This window comes from Clupea harengus, chromosome 23 (assembly GCF_900700415.2).
Source record: "Clupea harengus chromosome 23, Ch_v2.0.2, whole genome shotgun sequence".
Classification (NCBI taxonomy): domain Eukaryota; kingdom Metazoa; phylum Chordata; class Actinopteri; order Clupeiformes; family Clupeidae; genus Clupea; species Clupea harengus.
This window is the reverse complement of record NC_045174.1, coordinates 3,852,197-3,871,640: the sequence shown is the minus strand read 5'-3', so window position 1 is coordinate 3,871,640 and position 19,444 is coordinate 3,852,197. Positions and strand designations below refer to the sequence as shown.

General features: G+C 46.7%; 1 protein-coding gene across 3 annotated transcripts in view; it reads left to right on the top strand.

Annotated features, from left to right (window-relative positions):
- Positions 1 to 19,444, top strand: part of LOC105908560 (SH3 and multiple ankyrin repeat domains protein 1-like) — a 50,459-nt gene that overhangs the window by 25,333 nt on the left and 5,682 nt on the right. For 2 of the 3 annotated variants that reach the window (XM_031560812.1, XM_031560811.1), the window contains 10 exons: positions 3,806 to 3,888; positions 4,261 to 4,385; positions 10,438 to 10,573; positions 11,407 to 11,487; positions 12,032 to 12,040; positions 12,318 to 12,344; positions 12,586 to 12,642; positions 12,791 to 12,906; positions 13,386 to 13,512; positions 15,649 to 19,003. In XM_031560812.1, coding sequence (XP_031416672.1) covers positions 3,806 to 3,888; positions 4,261 to 4,385; positions 10,438 to 10,573; positions 11,407 to 11,487; positions 12,032 to 12,040; positions 12,318 to 12,344; positions 12,586 to 12,642; positions 12,791 to 12,906; positions 13,386 to 13,512; positions 15,649 to 19,003 — 4,116 coding nt within the window. The remainder of the gene's footprint in view (positions 1 to 3,805; positions 3,889 to 4,260; positions 4,386 to 10,437; positions 10,574 to 11,406; positions 11,488 to 12,031; positions 12,041 to 12,317; positions 12,345 to 12,585; positions 12,643 to 12,790; positions 12,907 to 13,385; positions 13,513 to 15,648; positions 19,004 to 19,444) is intronic. The other variant, XM_031560813.1, reaches the window with a different exon arrangement.

Below are 19,444 nucleotides of genomic sequence, written 5' to 3'. Positions count from 1 at the left end.
CTCTCTCGCTCGCCTCCTCCTCCGCCTCTCTCTCCTCCTCTCCTCTCCTCGCGCCGCTCTCTCTGGCTGTGCTGTCGCTGGAAGAGGAGGAGAGGAGAAGAAGGAGGAGGAGGAGGGGGAGGGGGGGATATGGCAATGGGGGGCTGCGGAGAGAGGGATGTCTCTCTCCCTCTCTCCCTCTCTTCTTCCTGGCCATCTCTGGGCCCGCGGAACAGAAGCGTGTGGTTCATTTACAGGTAGCGTCTCTCGTTTTTTTTTCTCCTCTTCTTTCGTTCTCTGCCGAGGATGGAGGGAGGGGGTGAGGAGGGAAGGAAAGACGCAGAGAAGAGGTGCATGACTGTGTTATTTGTCTCTGTATGTATGTGTGTGTGTGTGTGTGTGTGTCCATAGGCTGGTGTTTTGTAACGGTTATTGTGATTGCGTGATTGTGACTGTTTGTATGTATGTGAATCTGATGTTCTATATGTGTGTGTTTGCATACACACGCAAGCACATGCTTGTTTGCCTGTGTGTAAGAGTGAGTGAGCGTGGGTATGAGTGTGTGTATGTGTGTGTCAGGACACTCGTAGTCTTTGCATTTTTGTTTAGTGTATTCATGAATATCTATATGTTTTAGCACTGAATTACTGTGTGTGTGCATGTGTTTATGCCAGTGCATGTCACTGTGAGTATGAGTCATCGTGTGCGTGTGTATGTGTGTGTATGTGCGAGTTGGTGGGTGATTGAGATGCAATATGACATTTTCATCCAGATGTTTGTGTTGTAGGGGTAATTAAAAATGACAGAAGGAGAGAGTAGCGATTGTTGTGTGTGTGCATTGTGTAGCTACTCGCTTGTTGCTAACAATAACAGCCCACCATTTAATGTACTACCGATTCAATATTACTGTTAGTCAGTGCACAAGTCTGTGTGTGTGTGTGTGTGTGTGTGTGTGTGTGTGTGTTTAATCTTTGTGTGCATACACGTATGTGTGTTTGTGTGTTTGTGTGTCAGTGTTTACATATGCTCTGTGGTAGTGAGGATTAATCCAAATTGCTGTCCATACTGTGCATACTGCAGGGAGGGCAGGGGGAGTGTGTGTGTGTGTGTGTGTGTGTGTGTGTGAGCTCACCCCCTACCCCACCCCCAAAAGATATTCCTCTGACTGTACAGCCCTTTTCCTTATGGCTGTAAGAGAATCAGTGGAATTGGCTGTGATGTGATGGGTTTGTGCCTGTGGAGTCTTAAGGGTGGCACTCCTGGTGTGTGACACGCAGCACGGGGTGCTGGGAGGATTACAGTTGCCCTTGCTTCACATCAGCTGCTGACCACGGCCAGCGCTGAACACGGCCACAACTGAACACTGCCTCTGCCAGCCGACACTGGTTACATTAAGACTGCATTGCTAAATACACACCGGAAGAGATAGCCAGCGTGTTCAGGGTTGAAGACTGCATCCATTGATTGCTGCTGATCACTGTTAAGCAGTGATTAGTGTTTGCGTGCATGTGTGTGTGTTTGTGCTACATGGGCTGTGATAAGTGCTGACACGGTTGAGTTCAGTCCTGCTCCAGGTTAATGTGTGTGTGTGTGTGGGTGGGGGGGGGGGGGGGGGTGGCCACAGCTGATTCTAAGCCCTGCACCTGCTAAGCCTCCAGAAACCTGATGCTCCAGCTGGGCAGGTACTCTTCAGATGGAAGTTTGAGAGGGTGGCTGTTAGCCGGCCCGTGGAGTGGGAGATGTTGCATTCTTCCAGCGGGGTCGGAGGATGGCGAGGTTTCTGTATTCCCCCGTTTGTACTTGCAAATCTATGGGATTTGTTTGGCTATATTTACCACTGTGTGTGTGTGGCAAGACCAGAGAGACTACACAAAGAGGGAGAAGAGAGAGAGGGTGTGAAAAAGCGAGGGAGAGGGAAGGTGTTAGAGAGAGAAAAAAGAGGGAGAGAGAGAGCGAGAGAGAGCGAGAGAGAGTCACAGATGGCTGCCAAAAGCTTGTGTCGTGGAGACAGTTTCAGTTTTTACTTCTCTCTCTGGAATTCTCACATTTGTAGCTTCGAGTGCAATATCCTTCTGTGTGCTTCTATGTGGAGTGGTATTCAGGACTAATGGAAATACATACATGGCTCTATGAGATTGGATGGGACTGTGTTTAGATTGGATGCACAAGTGTTCCCTGCCACTTCGGTGTGTCTCTGACTGTGTGTGTTTTGTTTTGTACAAGCACTCGTGTCTGTATGCATGTGTGTGTAGTAAATGTGTGTCTGTAAGCACAAGTGTGTGTCTGTGAATGTGTTTGTGTGATTGTCCATGTGTTCACGTGTGTATGCATGTGTTTAGTGTGTGTGCTATTGGGGGCATGTGTGCTTGTACGTGTGTGTGTGTTGTATATGTGTGTCTGTATGTGTGATTGTGTGTGTGTGTGTGTGTGTGTGTACGTGTGTGTGTGTAATTGTAGCTGTAGGATCCAGGCTCAGATCCTACTCTTGAGAGCTGCTTTCTTTAACCCTGATGCAGTCTGACAGTAAAGCAGGAAAACCAGCGCTGCGTTAAACCCCAGAGCGGCCAAACGGCTCCGCGGGCAATTACAATGTCACAAGCGTCATGATGGAGCAGAGCAGACAAAACGCTCGCAGCGTCACCGTGGAGCTGAACACGAGAGAAAAAACACTGCGTTTCATCTCGCCGCACGCGCCTTTTCGAGAGGCAAAACGCACGAGAGAGTCGACACAAAGGTTAATCCCAGGGGTGAAGGACAGGGCGTTCCGTTTGAATGCGTGGCACCGGACTAGGCTTGGGTTTTGGTTAAGTGTTTAGGCGGAAGCTCATTCCGGCGTCAGCTACCGTTACCGTTAGCAATCACCTCAGCTGGCGGGAAGCGTGGCTTCAAAGGGGGGGGGGGGGGGTTTCAGATCCCACCAACCTGGAGATGAAAAAAATTGATGTGGAAAAAAAGAAACCAGCACCCACATGCTGACGCTCTAACCTCACCTACTTTTCCCTGTCTCTGTCTGACGTTCCCATGGGAACACAGCTGCCTCATGTTGAAGCAGAGTCATGGAGCAATTGCCATCAGCATGTGGACTGTGCGGGTTCTGTGCTGAGATCTCATGATCCTCTTCCTCCACCATATTTAATGGGGATGGCAAACTGCTAATCTGTCTAATAAGGGGGTTACTGGTTGGCTTCACTCATTTTAGGAGGGATGTGCAAGTCCCTTTAAATCCTGCATTGACAGAAGTGTCATGTCAGTAGCTGGATTTGTGAGATTAGTATAATCATCTGTTGGGAATGGCAACGGACAAAATGTAGGCTTTAAGGCAGCCTTGCTTATTATACTAGTATGTTTCAATTGTCTTCTGCGTTGGTACTCTTTTGCCTTTGTACAAGTGTATCTCCATTCCCCTGGCATAAAGCATTCTGTGGTGCAGCCATCCCTCCAGCTCTGAGTGAAGTAAGCCTCAGGTAGCTCTGCTCTGCTCTGGCTGTAAGCTGGTGTGGATGTGTGCTCCTGAGCGCCTGTGAATATGGAGATTCACCCCAGACCTTGCTTGCTTGCTGGGGTGAGAGGAGCCAGTCTTTCTTCTGATAGGGGGCATTAGAGAGGGGGCTGGCAGATTTGTCACAGCAATAAACAAAAGCCTGAGTAGTTTCCTGAAATGACTTTCTCCCTTTCTAACTCCTGCACTTCTGTTTTGTTCTTCCTCCCTCTCTCTCTCCCTCTCATTCCTTTTCTCTCTCTCATTCCCTCTCTCTCTCTCTCTCTCTCTCTCTCTCTCTCTCTCTCTCTCTCTCCCTCTTTCCCTCTCTCTCTCTCTCTGGAGTAGTGACTACATCATAAAGGAGAAGTCCGTTCTCCTGCAAAAAAAGGACAATGAGGGCTTTGGATTTGTGCTCCGAGGAGCTAAGGGTGAGTCCCAGTACACCTCCCCCTGTCCCCACCTCACCTGCCTTCATTCTCCCTCTTCTCTTTCTGCACACACAATTCACTCACTCTCCCTTCCTCTCAAAACATTTGAAGTAGTTGTATATATACTATAAAGTTGTATATAGCACATTATGTAGTAGTTGTATATAGCACATTATGAAGTAGTTGTATATAGCACATTATGAAGTAGTTGTTTAGCACATTATGAAGTAGTTGTATATAGCACATTATGCAAAAGGAGAAAATCGTATTAGCCTCCCCCCCCCCCCCCCACTAGTCTTTTATTCTCTCCTTCTCTTGTTTGTTTCCCTTCATATTTCTCCCTCTCTCTTTCTCCTCCCTCTATCCCTGCAGCTCAGACTCCCATTGAAGAGTTCACTCCCACGCCAGCCTTCCCTGCTCTGCAGTATCTGGAGTCAGTGGATGAAGGGGGTGTGGCCTGGAGGGCAGGACTGCGAATGGGTGACTTTCTCATTGAGGTGAGGTGAATGTAAAGTTGTACTGTCCTGCAGGGGTTCCCATAGCAACGTATGTTTCTGTCTTACTTGCTTTGGGTTTCCAAGGTTAGGTCTATAAGCTTTGTATTTGATCTTTCTCTGTGTTTGACTCATGGGCCAAAATGGGCAGTAAAAGCAATTAGTGTGATCTCTGCCTGTAGCAAGTTATTGTTTGTCTTTATGGTTCTGAATGGAGGATACATTGGTTAAGGATGTGTTGTGTAAATGAACTATCAAGGACTGCCATGCCAATGGTGATTTTGCTTTTAACCACACATCTGAAGAATGCTACAGCAATTCTTCCAGTCCCTATCTCTTCTTGTTGAATGACCGATTAAAGGGCACCCTGTTAAATGGTGTCGTCTTAATGAAGTGTGCCCATACATATCGTGTGCAAAATGCAACGCAGAGCTTAGAAATCCGTCAGTCAGTGTCTGACTCTGCGTTGTCAAGTGCAAGAGCTGACAAAACAGGCTAATGAGGCTTAATCTGTAGTGGGTGGTTGAAGGATGCATAGCGACTGGGCCAGTTGGTGTGAAGGTGGTGGAGGCACCGCTCGAGACAGCCAAGACTAGTTGGAAGCTGTTAGGAATCCCACTGACAGGGTCAGGATGCACACAGAAAGGCAGCCATTCACACCTCCAGCTCTAAAGACTCTCAGAGATCTCCGTCGCTACAAGCAGCATATACAGAACATCCACACAGACATCATGTTCAGTGAGGCGTAAGTTTATCTAAACCATTACTGCATATGTTGTACTACTACATAATCAATTATCCGATGTCTGTATCTTCAGGGGAGGTTATCGCTTCTCACTGGGTGTGCCAGAACATTTTATTTGACCGAAGAGCATGTGCTAACCTACAAAAAAAAATGACATTCCTTTGATTTGAGTGAACTTATACAGAGTCCTTGTTCTGACCTTAAAAACAACCTTGTGTACATAGGCAGGGAGTAGGGAACATGGCATTACACAGAGCCCACCAATGCCAGAGCAATATCTCAATTCCCCAGGGCAAAGAAAGAGCAAGGACAAAGCGGACTCGAGCGAGCCCTGGACCTGTCAATCACCAGCGTAAGAACTGCAGCTAGCTCTGGCGCTGGAGACTGCTTAACTTCAAGTGACTCATGAGTGCGTCTTTGCCAGCCTTAGTCAGCCTGGGTTCGCAGTCTGAAGGTAAGCTGCTGGTGATGATGAATCCTTGGCTGCACGCTCATTAGGATTGCAACTGTTGGCCGTTAGGAAGAGAGGGAGACGAGCAAACGAAGGATTATGAGAAGAGGGATGATGCCGAAGGCACTCAGAGGGCTCCACACAGGCGGCACGATTAGAAGGATAGATGAAATGTTGTTTTATTACGCTTTCAGAAATGTGTTTTTATCTGACTAAAGGGAATCATATTTTGTATTGGAAATTGTTTGTGACAGAGTTGTCAGCATTTTTGCAACGTAGTAGCACAGTTTACTAAAGTACCCAGGTACAGCAAGGAGGAACATTGGGAAGAAATGTTCAATAAATCCCCTCAGCACGTTATAATTGGTTGTATTGGTTTTGGTCACCAATATTTGATTTGTCACCACATTTTACCATTAACAAGTATGAATATGTTAAACTATTATGTTCTCCATTGAAGCAATCCAGTCTTTCTGACTTAATGTACTTCAAAAGCGCCATTATTGTCTGGTAAACATTGTCAGTGTGAACTGAATAGGCGTGTTTTTTTTTAGCTATGGTTTTTGTGCAAGTGCATGAGTCCCACTGTTTCCAAACACCACTCAGTACAGCTGTTGGACATTGTGTCTGGATGGCTCCCTAAAGTGATAATGGATGACAACTAGTCTTTTTGCCTTAACCTTTTTTACTCCCAATTGAAAATGTAAAGCTGTTTACAAATATCTGCTGTGTGTTAGTAGTCAGGCATCCCATAATTCTAAGGTACTAACTTCCTACATGTAAATAAATATGTAGTGTCCAGCTTCACAGAACAAATCACATACAGCTAATTGCATGGAGGAATTGAACCGCATACGTTGTAGAAGTTAAAATAACTTTAGCAGAATGCATGTGGTGAACTGAGTAAAGCTTCCATGCTTGTGCTCACAAAATGAGTTGTTAGATAGAATACTTTACAGAATACTACTAGTGATTCTGTCATTGAAACTGTGTGATATGGAAGGAACTACTAATCAGTGGGGGCCCCCCCTGTAGGCAAAATAGGCACACTGTGTACCCTAGCAGTGGCACAGGACAGGCTGGCAGGGTTGTTTTGATTAGTAGTATACTGAAGGCACTGGCAGACACAAAATGTAATAATGTGAAAGTAAATTGAAATAATGTTGAAATAAATGTTTAAACTACAAAAAGAAATCAATGAACAATGCTTATAAACAAAGCGTATTGTTCTTCCTAGGCTTCTTATCTGCTAGTAGATTTTGTGCAAATAATTCAGCTTTACAATATTAACAAATACTGGCCCCACAGTAGGATCTCAATGTAACAGAAGTCCGTACACCTTTCACTACTGATATTAAAAAGTTTTATTTTTTCAATACTTCAAATGTCCAACTTTATTTTTGATGACTCAATTCTTCTCGGCTTGGAGGATACCAGTGTTGCCTTACATTTCTGGAGAGATATTCCGCCATTCTTCAGAGACAAATTTTTTTAAGCTGCTCTTTGTCGGAGGGGTCATGGTGCTCCACCTTTCTCTTTAAAACACCCCAAAGGTTTCAAGTCATAGTTTTTCTTCTTTAGAAACTCTCGCATGATTTTGGCACTGTGCTTTGGATAGTTAATCATGCTGGAATGTCATCATCATGTCAGCCAGTATTTTGGTATATCCACAGGCATTCATGGCACCATCTCTAAATGTCATCTCCCCAACACCTTTTGCACTCCTGCAGACCCATATCATCACACTCCCACCACCAGGCTTAACTGTCAGGAATAGGCATTCACTGTGGTAGTCCTGGCCAGGTTCACACCAAACCTGCTGGACCCCATCTGAGCCGAACACATTGATCTTGGTCTCATCTGACCACAGAATGTGCTCCCAATATTCATCAGGCTTCTTTTCATGTTATTTAGGAAAGTTTAATCTTGCAGTTTTGAGCCGAAGAGCAAGCAAGGGTTTCTCTTCTCGGACGCCGTCCATAGAGGTTGACGTTATGCAATGTCCTTCGCACCGTCTGAACTCTCACAGAAACGCTGATTTCCATCGATGATCCCTGTGCCAAGTCTGAAGTCTTGTTGTTTTTCAGAGCTAGATTGTGCAAGAGGCCGTGGCGTCATGTTAGGAGGATGGCCACTGGGCCTCTGATTACTGGTACCGAGGCTCGTTCCACACCTCCTGATTGCTGCTGCAACGGGGCTTCGACTGATTTTTAGTATTTTCAATTCGTCTGGCAATTCTTTTTCCTGTGGCACCATGGTAGATAGACACAACCCATAGGTCCAATATTGAGGAAGTCCTGGTGTTCGCAGGTCATTTTAGAACCATGTTCATGCAATTAGGCTAATTGGAAATCACAGGTGTACTCAGTTTTGTTTTAATGATCACAGGTTTTCTAAATTGATCACAGGTGTATTCACATTTGTTGCATGGAGTTTCTACTTTGAAGCCTGTATTTTCAATGTAGTCAATGTAGTATTTGTTTTTGATTATTCAAACAAGGAAATACTCTACTTGTGAATTAATGCAATTATGGAGTGGTGATATATGACGTATTTGACATTTAAGTGATATTGCGGTGGTTGCAATGGTTAAACTTTATTTCCCATACATTGCTGTCAACAGAAAATCAGGTCATCCATTTCATCTCAGCCAGTCATTCGACAGACATTTTGCCTACTGGTAAATAAGTAGGCAAAAAGAGGTCACTGGAACAAGGATTCAGTGATAAACCGGGTGGAATTTGTACAATAGCGTTGGAACATTAGCCTATGCCACTGTACAATTCAGTACATTACGTAAGAGGGACTGTCGCTGCCTGATGTGAGTCAAACGTAGATATGAGTCGTGCATGCTCATTATTACAGATGAAATGTCAGTGTTGTTATTCAACTTGTAAAGAAAATTAGCCATTAATAAAAATAAAAAAGGAAAATGTCAGTTAATGTTGGTAATTTATTATGAAGCTAGATAACTAACACACTCACACATCCCAATGATTGGACCCATCTTATGTCTACAAGTATATAAAGGGTATATAATGTATATAATTCTCTTATGTCTGTATAAAGGGTATATAATGTATATAGTTCTCTTATGTCTGTATAAAGGGTATATAATGTATATAGTTCTCTTATGTCTGTATATAGGGTATATAATGTATATAATTCTCTTTACAAACAAAGTGCCCATCGTTACTGTTTGTTTCACACCGTACCGAAACTGGAAGTGCTGTTCCACATAGCGGACCTTAAACAGTTTAAGCTTGGGCATGCATGACTCACATCTACATTTGGCTCTCATTGGGCAATGACAGGGGCTTCTAATCGACCATGTTATCATTGAGTTCACAACTGGCCTAACAGGATATTTATATTAGCTGGTCACAGATATTGATCGAGCTAGCTGATTGCATTAGACTTCCTTGTTTGGATGGATTCTTAGTTCATGATCCATTCTCAATAGTGGTTGGCTCTTGACTGTCTGTTTTGGAATAGCCTTTTTGGATTGTTCTCAGGTCTCAGGTCTTGCTCCTCATTCACCAATCAAAGATTGCATCCGTGTAATGGCTGGACGTCAGCCCAGATCATACTACCCCAAAATGGTTCTCTTAGCAGTTTGAACATATTGTGACTATTCTCTCTATTACATGTGGGTTATAAATGGGTTCAGAGGCGGTACCAGTAGAGCCCAAAGCTCTTTCACACCAGACAATCATGCTTTTTGATCGAATGTATTTCAGGGGAAATGTACCTTCCACTATGTCCGTTGCCATAGCAAAACTATTTTAGGCTTCACCATACGCTGGTGTGCTGTGGAAGATTGGTGGAAGGATTTTGGATTGCTTCGTCTTCTGTCATTCCATGTCAACATCCTTACATACAGTACATCCAAGACAGCAGTTTCTGATCGCAACCCTCAACATGTGATCGACAGACAGCTTCTGTGCAGTGTTACTGTGCTGGAAGATACCACCTGAGCGATCACCTTTTAAGCAAGAGCATATGTGAATCCTGTGACTGTTCATTTGCACACAATCATCCAATTACCTCCTACACGCACTTATTCCACGAGGGTTCCCCCACATGGATGTGGTGGGTGCCTCTCTGTAGATGGGTAAATGGTGAATTCTGTGGATGCCTGATATAATGTCTTTCCTCAGTCCTCAGTACTAACTGGACATAACTATTTTGGGCTAAGGAGAATATGGTCACTCACTCTACAGTTTAGGTGTGTTGTGTTCCACTTGTACAGTCATGTGGATTAAAGTTGCTGGAGTCTTTTCCATATGATCAGGAAAGTGCCATCATCCAGAATCCTTTGTATCTAAACACATGGAAAAATTTGGAAAAAAAATGCTTCAATGGGAACTTTCTACCAACAGCTTCTGTCTTGTAATTTGTATCAAATAATTGTTTTTAATAAAACTTCTCATTTGATCTGACATGCAACGCATTTTGGTACTTGAGAAACATTCATAAAATGGTAGAGAGCACCGGACCCTCTCAGTGTAAATTATGCCTATGATTATAACAGTATTCATTTCAGCCTGTCTGTACCTCTTATCATTTCAGTGTTAATTAATACTTGTTGCTTAATATCATGTTTGGTAAATGTCTTTCTTAATAGTAAAAGATAGTGGCCGGTTCATCAATGGATTTGTTAATGGTGTCTTTGTGCTTAAAGAAGTCTTGTAACATTTTGTGCCCGATTATACGGCAATATACTGTACCTAATCAAACCAAATGGAACTAAAGAGTCCCTTTGTTTCATTCGCTCACGCTATCTCTCTCTCTCTCTCTCTCTCTCTCTCTCTCTCTCTCTCTCTCTCTCTCTCTCTCTACCTCTCCCCATCTTGCAGGTGAACGGGCAGAATGTGGTGAAGGTGGGCCACAGGCAGGTGGTGAACACGATCCGGCAGGGAGGAAACAGCCTCACGGTGAAGGTTGTCATGGTGGCACGGAACCCGGAGATGGAGGAGGTGCCTAAAAAGAAAGGTCAGTGTTCAAGCAGGGGTCACGCCAAGCCCCGGGGGCCCATTTGCGTGCCCGTGATGTTTATTTTGGGCGTCACATTAGATATGGGATTATCACACTCATGAGAGCACCGGAGGCAGAGTTACTGACGTCTCTGGAGGCCGGCTCTTTGTTCTGTGATGGGCGGTGTCTATGGGCTGTACAAGTAGTGTGGTGTGATGGTCTGTGTCTATGGGCTGTGTCTATAGGCTGTGCGAGTAGTGTGGTGCGCAGCTGAACTGAAGGCACGCCAGCAGCAGAAAGCTACACTGAAAAAAGGTTGTGACTGGTTCTTTGAAAGGGACATTAGCAGGGAAAGTCAGTTTGAAACCAGTAAAAGGCAAAAATCCAATGGAACTGAGAGTGTTGGTGTAGTACGTCTGATGCCTGTTCCAGGCACACTGTCAGGTACTCTCAGTCTTCCTTTCTTTTCGGGCTAAGCTCCAGGGATAGCCAGAAGCAGGTCCATTTTCCCCTCGCAATTTCTCCTGTGAAGAGAATCTTTTCTCAGTACTTCCGGGAAAGGCTTTAGCTTCGGGAGTCTTCTCTGCCTTTTTTTGTTCCAATGCCATCTCATGGGAGAGGACACACAATAGCATCAGCTGAACAGCTGTGATGACTTTTGTAAATCAGAACACGAAAAATAGAATCCCTCTTGCACACTTGGCAAATTCATTGCTGTGAGAGTCTTTTGGATTTGTGGGGTTCTTGGGAAGTGTGGTTCCCGATTCCTAATAGTGCGCAGAGACAGTTGATACAAATGCAAATTGTGAAATGAGTAATAATGGCAGCGCTCCTCTCTCTCTCTCCCTCAGCCCCCCCTCAGAGCAAGCGGCTAACCCCCCCAGCCATCGCAATGCGCTCCAAATCCATGACCTCTGAACTCGAGGAGATGGGTACGTGGATTCAGTAATATCAGTCATGCTGGAGTTGCTCATATTCAATTAAGTTAAATGACTTAAATTACAACATTATTACATTACTTAAATGACTACATTGTTTGACACTCGTGCTTGTTGCAGTGTAAAATACAGTCACACCCATTAACATGCTGTGTACATGCACATGTATTTCTATAAGAAAATTACTCTGTAGGGGGTCTCAATGTGCAGTGTGTGTTTCCTGGTGTGTGGGGTCTGTATGTGCAGTGTGTGTTTCCTGATGTGTGGGGTCTGTGTGTGCAGTGTGTGTTTCCTGATATGTGGGGTCTGTGTGTGCAGTGTGTGTTTCCTGATGTGTGGGGTCTGTGTGTGCAGTATGTGTTTCCTGATGTGTGGGGTCTGTGTGTGCAGTGTGTGTTTCCTGATGTGTGGGGTCTGTGTGTGCAGTGTGTGTTTCCTGATGTATGGGGTCTGTGTGTGCAGTGTGTGCAGTGTGTGCTTGTGTTCTTACTGACCCTCTGCTCCCTCTGCTCTGCTTCCCTCTCTGGATCCGCTCCAGTGGAGAAAGGTGTGAATCTCTCCATTTTCACCTTCCTCTCTCTCCTGCTCACACTCATGAATATATATGACCATGATGACCCCATCCTCCTCCTCCTCACCACCATCATCATCATCATCATCATCGCCACCATTGTGATCCACATCATAGTCATCGGCATAATTGTCATTGTCACTTGACCTCCTGTGTATGTACCCTGCGGTGTGCTAAGGTATTAAAATCATACATCATATCATTTCAACGCCTCGCACAGTAGTTTTAACACATTTTCTCTCCTCTGTAATAGCTGCCTCTCCCTGGAAGAAGAAAGCGGGTAATTACTTGTTCCCTTTAAAATGTCTCCATCTGGAATTTTTTTTTTAAATCAATTCAATTTAGTGCAACCTTTATCTCGACCTCTCGACAAGAAAACTTTGATGATTATATGCTGTTAGAATGCTGCATGCATACACACATCACTCCCAAAGAAGCGCTTTTTTGCTGTTGGACGCTGACTGAAGCGCTTCTCTGGGGCTCATTGAAGGTCACAGCCAAATGTCTCCTCTGGTTTTCAGAATACGAGTCATCCCAGGCCACTGATAAGAAGAGAAGTGTCTATCAAATGGCACTGAGTAAGAGCATGGAAATGACTGCACTCATATACCAGACTCACATCACCTTACATAAAGCCTAATGCACAGCATGTAGGTTGGCAGGTGCATATAGCCATGTGCTGGTTCCTCATCTCTCTCTCTCTCTCTCTCTCTTTCCCCTCTGTAGATAAGCTGGATGAGATCCTGGCAGCCGCTCAGCACACCATTAGTCCGTCTGAGGGGGGGGCTCAGCGGGGTCACACGGGGAGGAGAGAGCGCAACAAGGGCTATCACACTAACAAGGTACCGTTGCCATGGCAATAGAACCCCCCTAACTCCGAGGGTGGGCAGAGAAGTGAGTGTCAGGAGGCCTGACATGAACTGCACTCCTCAAACATATATGAGCATATATCTGGGGGGGGGGGGGGGTGAGAGACATGGTGCATCCAATATGGTTCACACGGGAAGTCTTTGAGGATGGGTGGGGGAGGATCTGGTCAGTGATGCTCAGTAACTAAGAGTGTTGTCATCTGATACTGTTCGAAGTCAAACGCAAAGAGATACATAGAGTGAGGATGCCCTTTCAGAGGAAAAACTTGGAGTTTACTTTAATTCTTAAATAGATTGAATGTTTTGATTTGAACTATGGCATATTGAGACTCTGTATGTTGTAATGCCTTTCTGTTAATTCAGTCATTGACTGCAGAGTGTGGTTTACCATCATCTTCTTCTCCTCCTCTTCCTCCCTCCCCTTTGGCTGTCTTTTGTTTCTTACCTGTTAGCAACCAAGTGCTGAACAATCAGGTGTTGGCATGATGTCATCAGGGTCTGGGTTTGGTTATGACCATGCCCAGTTTTCATCAAGCCACGCCACCCAGCATGGTCAGATGCTTCGGCAGAAGTCCATTGGTGAGCCGAACTTCTTTTTCTCCGTGCTTTATCCCCATGCAGTCACTTTACTTATTCACCACACAGAACACATGTACCATAGATGAATAAACAATGGATATGTCTACTGTTTCAACCCTTTCATAAAATCAATGGAGGCAATTAGTTTACTGTACGCACGCAATTAGATAAGTCAATATAGAAAAAACTATAAGATACATTTCTAAATAAATCAACACCAAAGGTTTTGTTAATCAATAAACAGGTCTTTATCTCTAGATGTTAGAGGGGTGTTTTTAACAAATTGTTTAATTTGTTATCATTGTAAGGTGTGAGAACTGCACAGTGACAGAGGCCATGTTGTTTCATTGTGTTGTAAGTTAATTTTAGCTCAATGGCCCCTTTTAATCAAAGTAGCAGCCAAATATAGTCTTGAAATGAGCATAAGGAATGTTGCTATTCATCAAATTAACCTTTGGTGGCAGGCTTGTGTCTGTGTCCTTTAGTGAATACTGTTAGACAAATATTTGAGGGTCAGGCTAGTAATCATATGCTATTTAACAGTTATTACATGGGCTCAACCTCAGGGCTACGGTGGTGTGTAAAGGGTACTCTGTGGTCAAACATTTGTGTAACATTTCCAGTCAGTGGTTTAAGGGTCCAATAGTATTGTTTTATTGTGTTCCTTTCATGACCGCTTTAAGACTACCAAAAAGTACCTACTCTGTCTGCTGTGAAGTATTCTATCCTTTTTCTTTTTATATCTCATTGCTCTGTCTTCAGTTGAACTACTTCCCTCTGTAGTCAACTTGAGTCAGTGCAGCTTGCTGGATGCTTTTTCATGGCACAGGATTGCAACATTTGAATACATTAGACTTTCTGCCATATGTAGAACATAGAACATGTACTGTTTAAGAGAACAGTTAAATTAGCTAATAATTAGCATACTAGATTAGCTATTCTTGCTACTGTGTCTATGCAGGCGTGTTTCCTCACAGCTGAACTTGATTTCTCTATTGTACTTAACAACACTGATTACAGTATAACAATTGTATGACTCTACGGTGGCCATGAGAGCTGAGAACACTTCAACTTATTATAATACATGGAAATAGACACAACACAAGCAAATCAAGCTTCATCATTTTGACAACACATGCACAGCATTTAAAAACCATGCTGCAAATTCAGACAACACATTACAGAAATACCCTGCAAATTCAGACAACACATTACAGAAACGTGTTGCAATGACACCAAACGAGAACAGAAGTGTTTCCAGAGGACGCTTAAAAGTGATAAGGTTGCCGTGTGTTGAGCTCTTGGGGCCACCGTATGAATCAGATGCGGTGTAGTTCTCTCAAGTCTTCTCTCATTTCAGGAGGACACTTTAATGATTAAAGCCCAGAGATTTAATGAAGCAGAAATATCTGGGGGGAAAAAACACACAATCTCATTTAAACATTACTTGAGTTGTAGAGGCCATTGCATTCTATTAGAACTGTAGCAATGCATTTAATTTCAGTGTCTGTAACCAGCACTGCAGTGCTTTGATAAATCTGCACACAGAGCCATTTCTGTTGAGCTGCATGAAAATAATGAAATGTCTGTAGAGACTCAGGGCTATCATTCTGCGCTAGGTCCTATTTTTTCCTGCTGATAAATTTGAACAGGCTTAATGGGTGACCTCATTGGAACAGTGGTCCATATTTAGTGGCATCTTTAGCAATCACTGAAACCTTTTTTTTTTTTAACAAATACAGCCACAGCATGTTGTTTTAGACTAACAACATGGCCCATGTTACAAATCACTAAAACACATTTTCCACATGAAAAAGCCTTGACTAAGTCAGTCCCTAAAATCAACTCTGTGTAGAGCCAAATCTGCTATTTGCACTGTACGACCTACCCTGAGGAAATACATGTACATGATTAGCAACAATAATAGTTCAATTTACTGCATGATTAGAAGCACTGAATATGAGCCTACCTAATTTTAACAAAATAGCCAAATAATGGAGTCAGGTTGTGAGCTGAAGTTAGCTTATTTGTGTGGTAAAGATTGATTAAACTCTTTTCTGCAGTACTTCTGATGGAGTTTTTTTTTGTCTGATCATGCTCTATCTGCTTGCTCCACCTTCCTCTCCTTTACGACAGGGGTGGCAGATGAGGAGAAGGGCTTACTGCATCCCCCCACCATGAAGCTATCACGCAGTCTGTCTGTGCCTGGCCCAGAGGACATTCCACCCCCGCCTGAAATTTCGCCCCCTGAGCCCCCACTGTCAGCGGGTGGCAGGAGGTCTGAGCCCGGCCACCCCTCTTCACACTACCTGCCCCATGCACAGACAGCTGTGGCCCACCAGCACAGCCGGGCCCCCTCGCGCAGGGAGTCGTCCGACTCTGGCTGGAGGGGAGGAGGCAAAATGGGAGGGCTAAGGCGAGGCTACAGCAGTGCCACTCCCCCTAGCAACATGGCCACTGCCAAGGCAACCGCAGTACCACCACCCCAGCAAGCTGTCGCTAAGACAACGGGACGGAGAGCTGGTGGAAGGGGTCCTCTGCTCAAGCAGCCTAAAGTCGAGGAAGGAGGAGCGGGCCGTGCAGCGCGAGGGGGCCATGCGCAGGCTCAGGATCCTGGGACAGAGAAGAGCTCCATTCCCATTCCCACAATCATTGTCAAAGCCCCTTCCACCAGCAGCAGTGGCCGGTCCAGCCAGGGCAGCAGCATAGAGGCTGAACAACCCCCTGACCTTGACCAGGAGGAGGCCGTGGAGCCCTCCAGCCCCCCTTCCTCTCCACCCTTGCCTCCCTCTTTACCCCCGTCCCTTCCCCAGGATAGAACAGACACATTTGGACCTCCAGGTGGTGGCACAATGGGTACAGCAAGGCGGGAGCGAGACCGTTACCGGGACTCCCGGCGAAAGAGTGCCTCTTTCTTCTATTCCTCCGAGGAGGACCTGCTGGAGGAGGTCCCCACTACCCAAACAGAGAATACATCCCCCCGCCTGCGTCCCTCAAAGTCCATTGATGAGGGCTTGTTCTCTGGGGACAACCTGACAACCCAGGGACGCAGCATGCCCCCCACCTTTGGCCTGCCTCAGTATGCCTCACCACAGACTCACACACACGCCACCACCTTCATCCATCCTCTCACGGGGAAGGTTCTAGATCCATCATCTCCCCTGGGATTAGCTCTTGCTGCGCGCGAAAGGGCGCTAAAGGATGACCGGCGGACCCGACGCGAAGAGCGACACTTTGGCAGGCAGTTGTCAAGTGTGGGGGCATTTCCCTCAACCGTGTCGGCACCAAACCCACAACACAACCCGCCGTCCTCTTACATGTACCAACACCAACACCAACACCAACACCCTCCCTCCCTGTATGGCTCCTCCCCTGCTTCAGGCGCCCCATCTCCCCTGAGCCGTCCCCAGTCTCCCAGGATGATGCAATTGGCTGGCAGCGGGCCTTGGTCCGGAGAGGGAAGGGATCGAGACAAAGAGAGCTTGTCTAGGGAGGGTATGAGAGTGAGGTTCTCCGAGGAAAGACAGTCAGCTCAGCAAAACCAGTATCAATATCAGAACCAGTACCAACAACAGTACCAAAACCAGTACCAGAATCAGTACCAAAGGGACTGGGAACGAGAGGCAGAGAGAGGGGAAGTCTATGGGAGGGGCCCTTTGCAGTCAGCTCCCCCATTATCACAGCCAGCGCCCAATCAGCAGTCTCAGCCTCGCAGACCCTCCTTCTTACGGATGGAGAACGATGCTAATCCTAACACTAATGCTAATGCTAACTCCTTAGGGTATCACAGCTCCCATACAGCACCTCTTCCACTCTCGGCTGGTCCTATCCAGACTACAGACACAATGGCAGCTGTTGAGGAGGTGCCGGAGAGGGGAGTCGGGCTCATGGTGCTTCCCCCTCCAGCTCCGTCTGTGGATGTGGACGACGAGTTTGTGTTTGTGGACCCATTGCCACCTCCTCTACAGTTTGCAAATGGCAACGATCGTGGACCCAGAGGAACGTCTACATCGACCCAGCAACCACAGCATCAAACGCACCATTATCAGCAATCCCAATCCCAACAGCAGCATAAGCAATCAGGCCCACAGCAGCAGTCTGATCTACAGCCACAGCAATCACAGCAGTCCGCCCCGTCCCAGCAGCAGCCTCAGCCCCTGCAACACGCTCAGTCCCAGTCAGACCCGCCTCAGGAAGAGCAGGAGCAGCCTCCACTTCACCCCTCCGCTGTGGTCCACCCCTACTTATTCCCCCCTTGTCCGCTAATTCCTCCACCCCAGCTTTGCCCCAAAATCCCCCCCTCCAACATGCCTCTTTCGTCATCGGATTCGAACCCTTCGAGTCAATCCCTGCCCCCACAGATTAGTCAGGTGGTAGCACCCCAAATCCCATTGAGCATCCCCAGCCAGTCACTGCCCCCTCAACCACCAGTGCCACCCATGCTACCCCATCCTCCTCATCTTCCCCAGCCTCCTCATCTTCCCCATCCTCCTCATCTTCCCCATCCTCCTCATCCTCACCATCCTCCTCATCTTCCCCATCCTCCTCATCCTCCCCATCCACCCCCCTTACCCTCTCCTCAGGCAGGAGACTCGGCAGCATCCAGTCTAACATCTTATGACAGTGAAGTGGCCAACCTCACACAATCTGTATTCTCCTCTTCCCTCCCTTCACCACAAGCCTTTCCTCCCTCTACACCCCCATCTTCTCTTAACCCTTCCAACCCCCCACCTGCCTCCTCCACCTCTGCTGTGTCTGCTCCATCCCTCCATCGCCCTCAGCCTCTCTTCTTTGCCCCAGCAGCCCAGGGCCAGGACCGTGGAAATGCCTCCTTGACAACCACCGTCACCTATGCCACCACGACGACCAGCCAGGCCCCTTATGCAATTACCACCACTACTGCTGCCTCAACAGTTACCCCTGGTAATCAGCTCCCCCCTAAGGCTGTTGAGAGCCGGGGAGAGTGGCAGGAGGCAGTGGTGGATTCTGGGATTGAGGAGCTGGACAGCCACAGCAGTAGTGATCACCACCTGGACAAAGTTGGTGTGAGGGAATGTGAGCGAGGGGAGAGGAGGAAAGAAAGCATGGAGGTTGGTGGAGGTAGGGTGGCTGGTAAAGATCAATTGGAAAGGAGAGAGTCCCTAGACTCCTCGGCAGCTTACAAAATGCACAATGACGCCACACACATCCGGACCCACCAGAGTGGCAAGCCAGTGCCGCCACTACGGCGACAGCCTAGCGCCGCTACCTTCATCCAGCACCCCCACAGACCGAGAACACACGAGGAAGAGGACAGAGGCCGTGGGTTGGGGATAGGCCAGGTTGGGGGATCAGAAGAGGGTGAGCTGGGAGGGGTGCGCGGACCGCTTTTTATGGACCGTCGGCTGAACTCCCCTCTGGCCAGTGTGAAGGCCAGCATCATCACCGAGCTCAGCAGCAAGCTGCAGCAGATGGGGGGCTGGCAGAGCCAGAAGGAGCCCCCCTCAGGCAGGTGAGGGAGCGACCCACACTCAGTCCGAGATAGAGCACAACACCTGACCCCAAGCGACCCACACTCAGTCAGAGCTAGAGCACAACACCTGACCCCACACTCAGTCAGAGATAGAGCACAACACCTGACCCCAAGCGACCCACACTCAGTCAGAGCTAGAGCACAACACCTGACCCCAAGCGACCCACACTCAGTCCGAGATAGAGCACAACACCTGACCCCAAGCGACCCACACTCAGTCAGAGCGAGAGCACAACACCTGACCCCAAGCGACCCACACTCAGTCAGAGCTAGAGCACAACACCTGACCCCACACTCAGTCAGAGATAGAGCACAACACCTGATCCCAAGCGACCCACACTCAGTCAGAGATAGAGCACAACACCTGACCCCACACTCAGTCAGAGATAGAGCACAACACCTGACCCCACACTCAGTCAG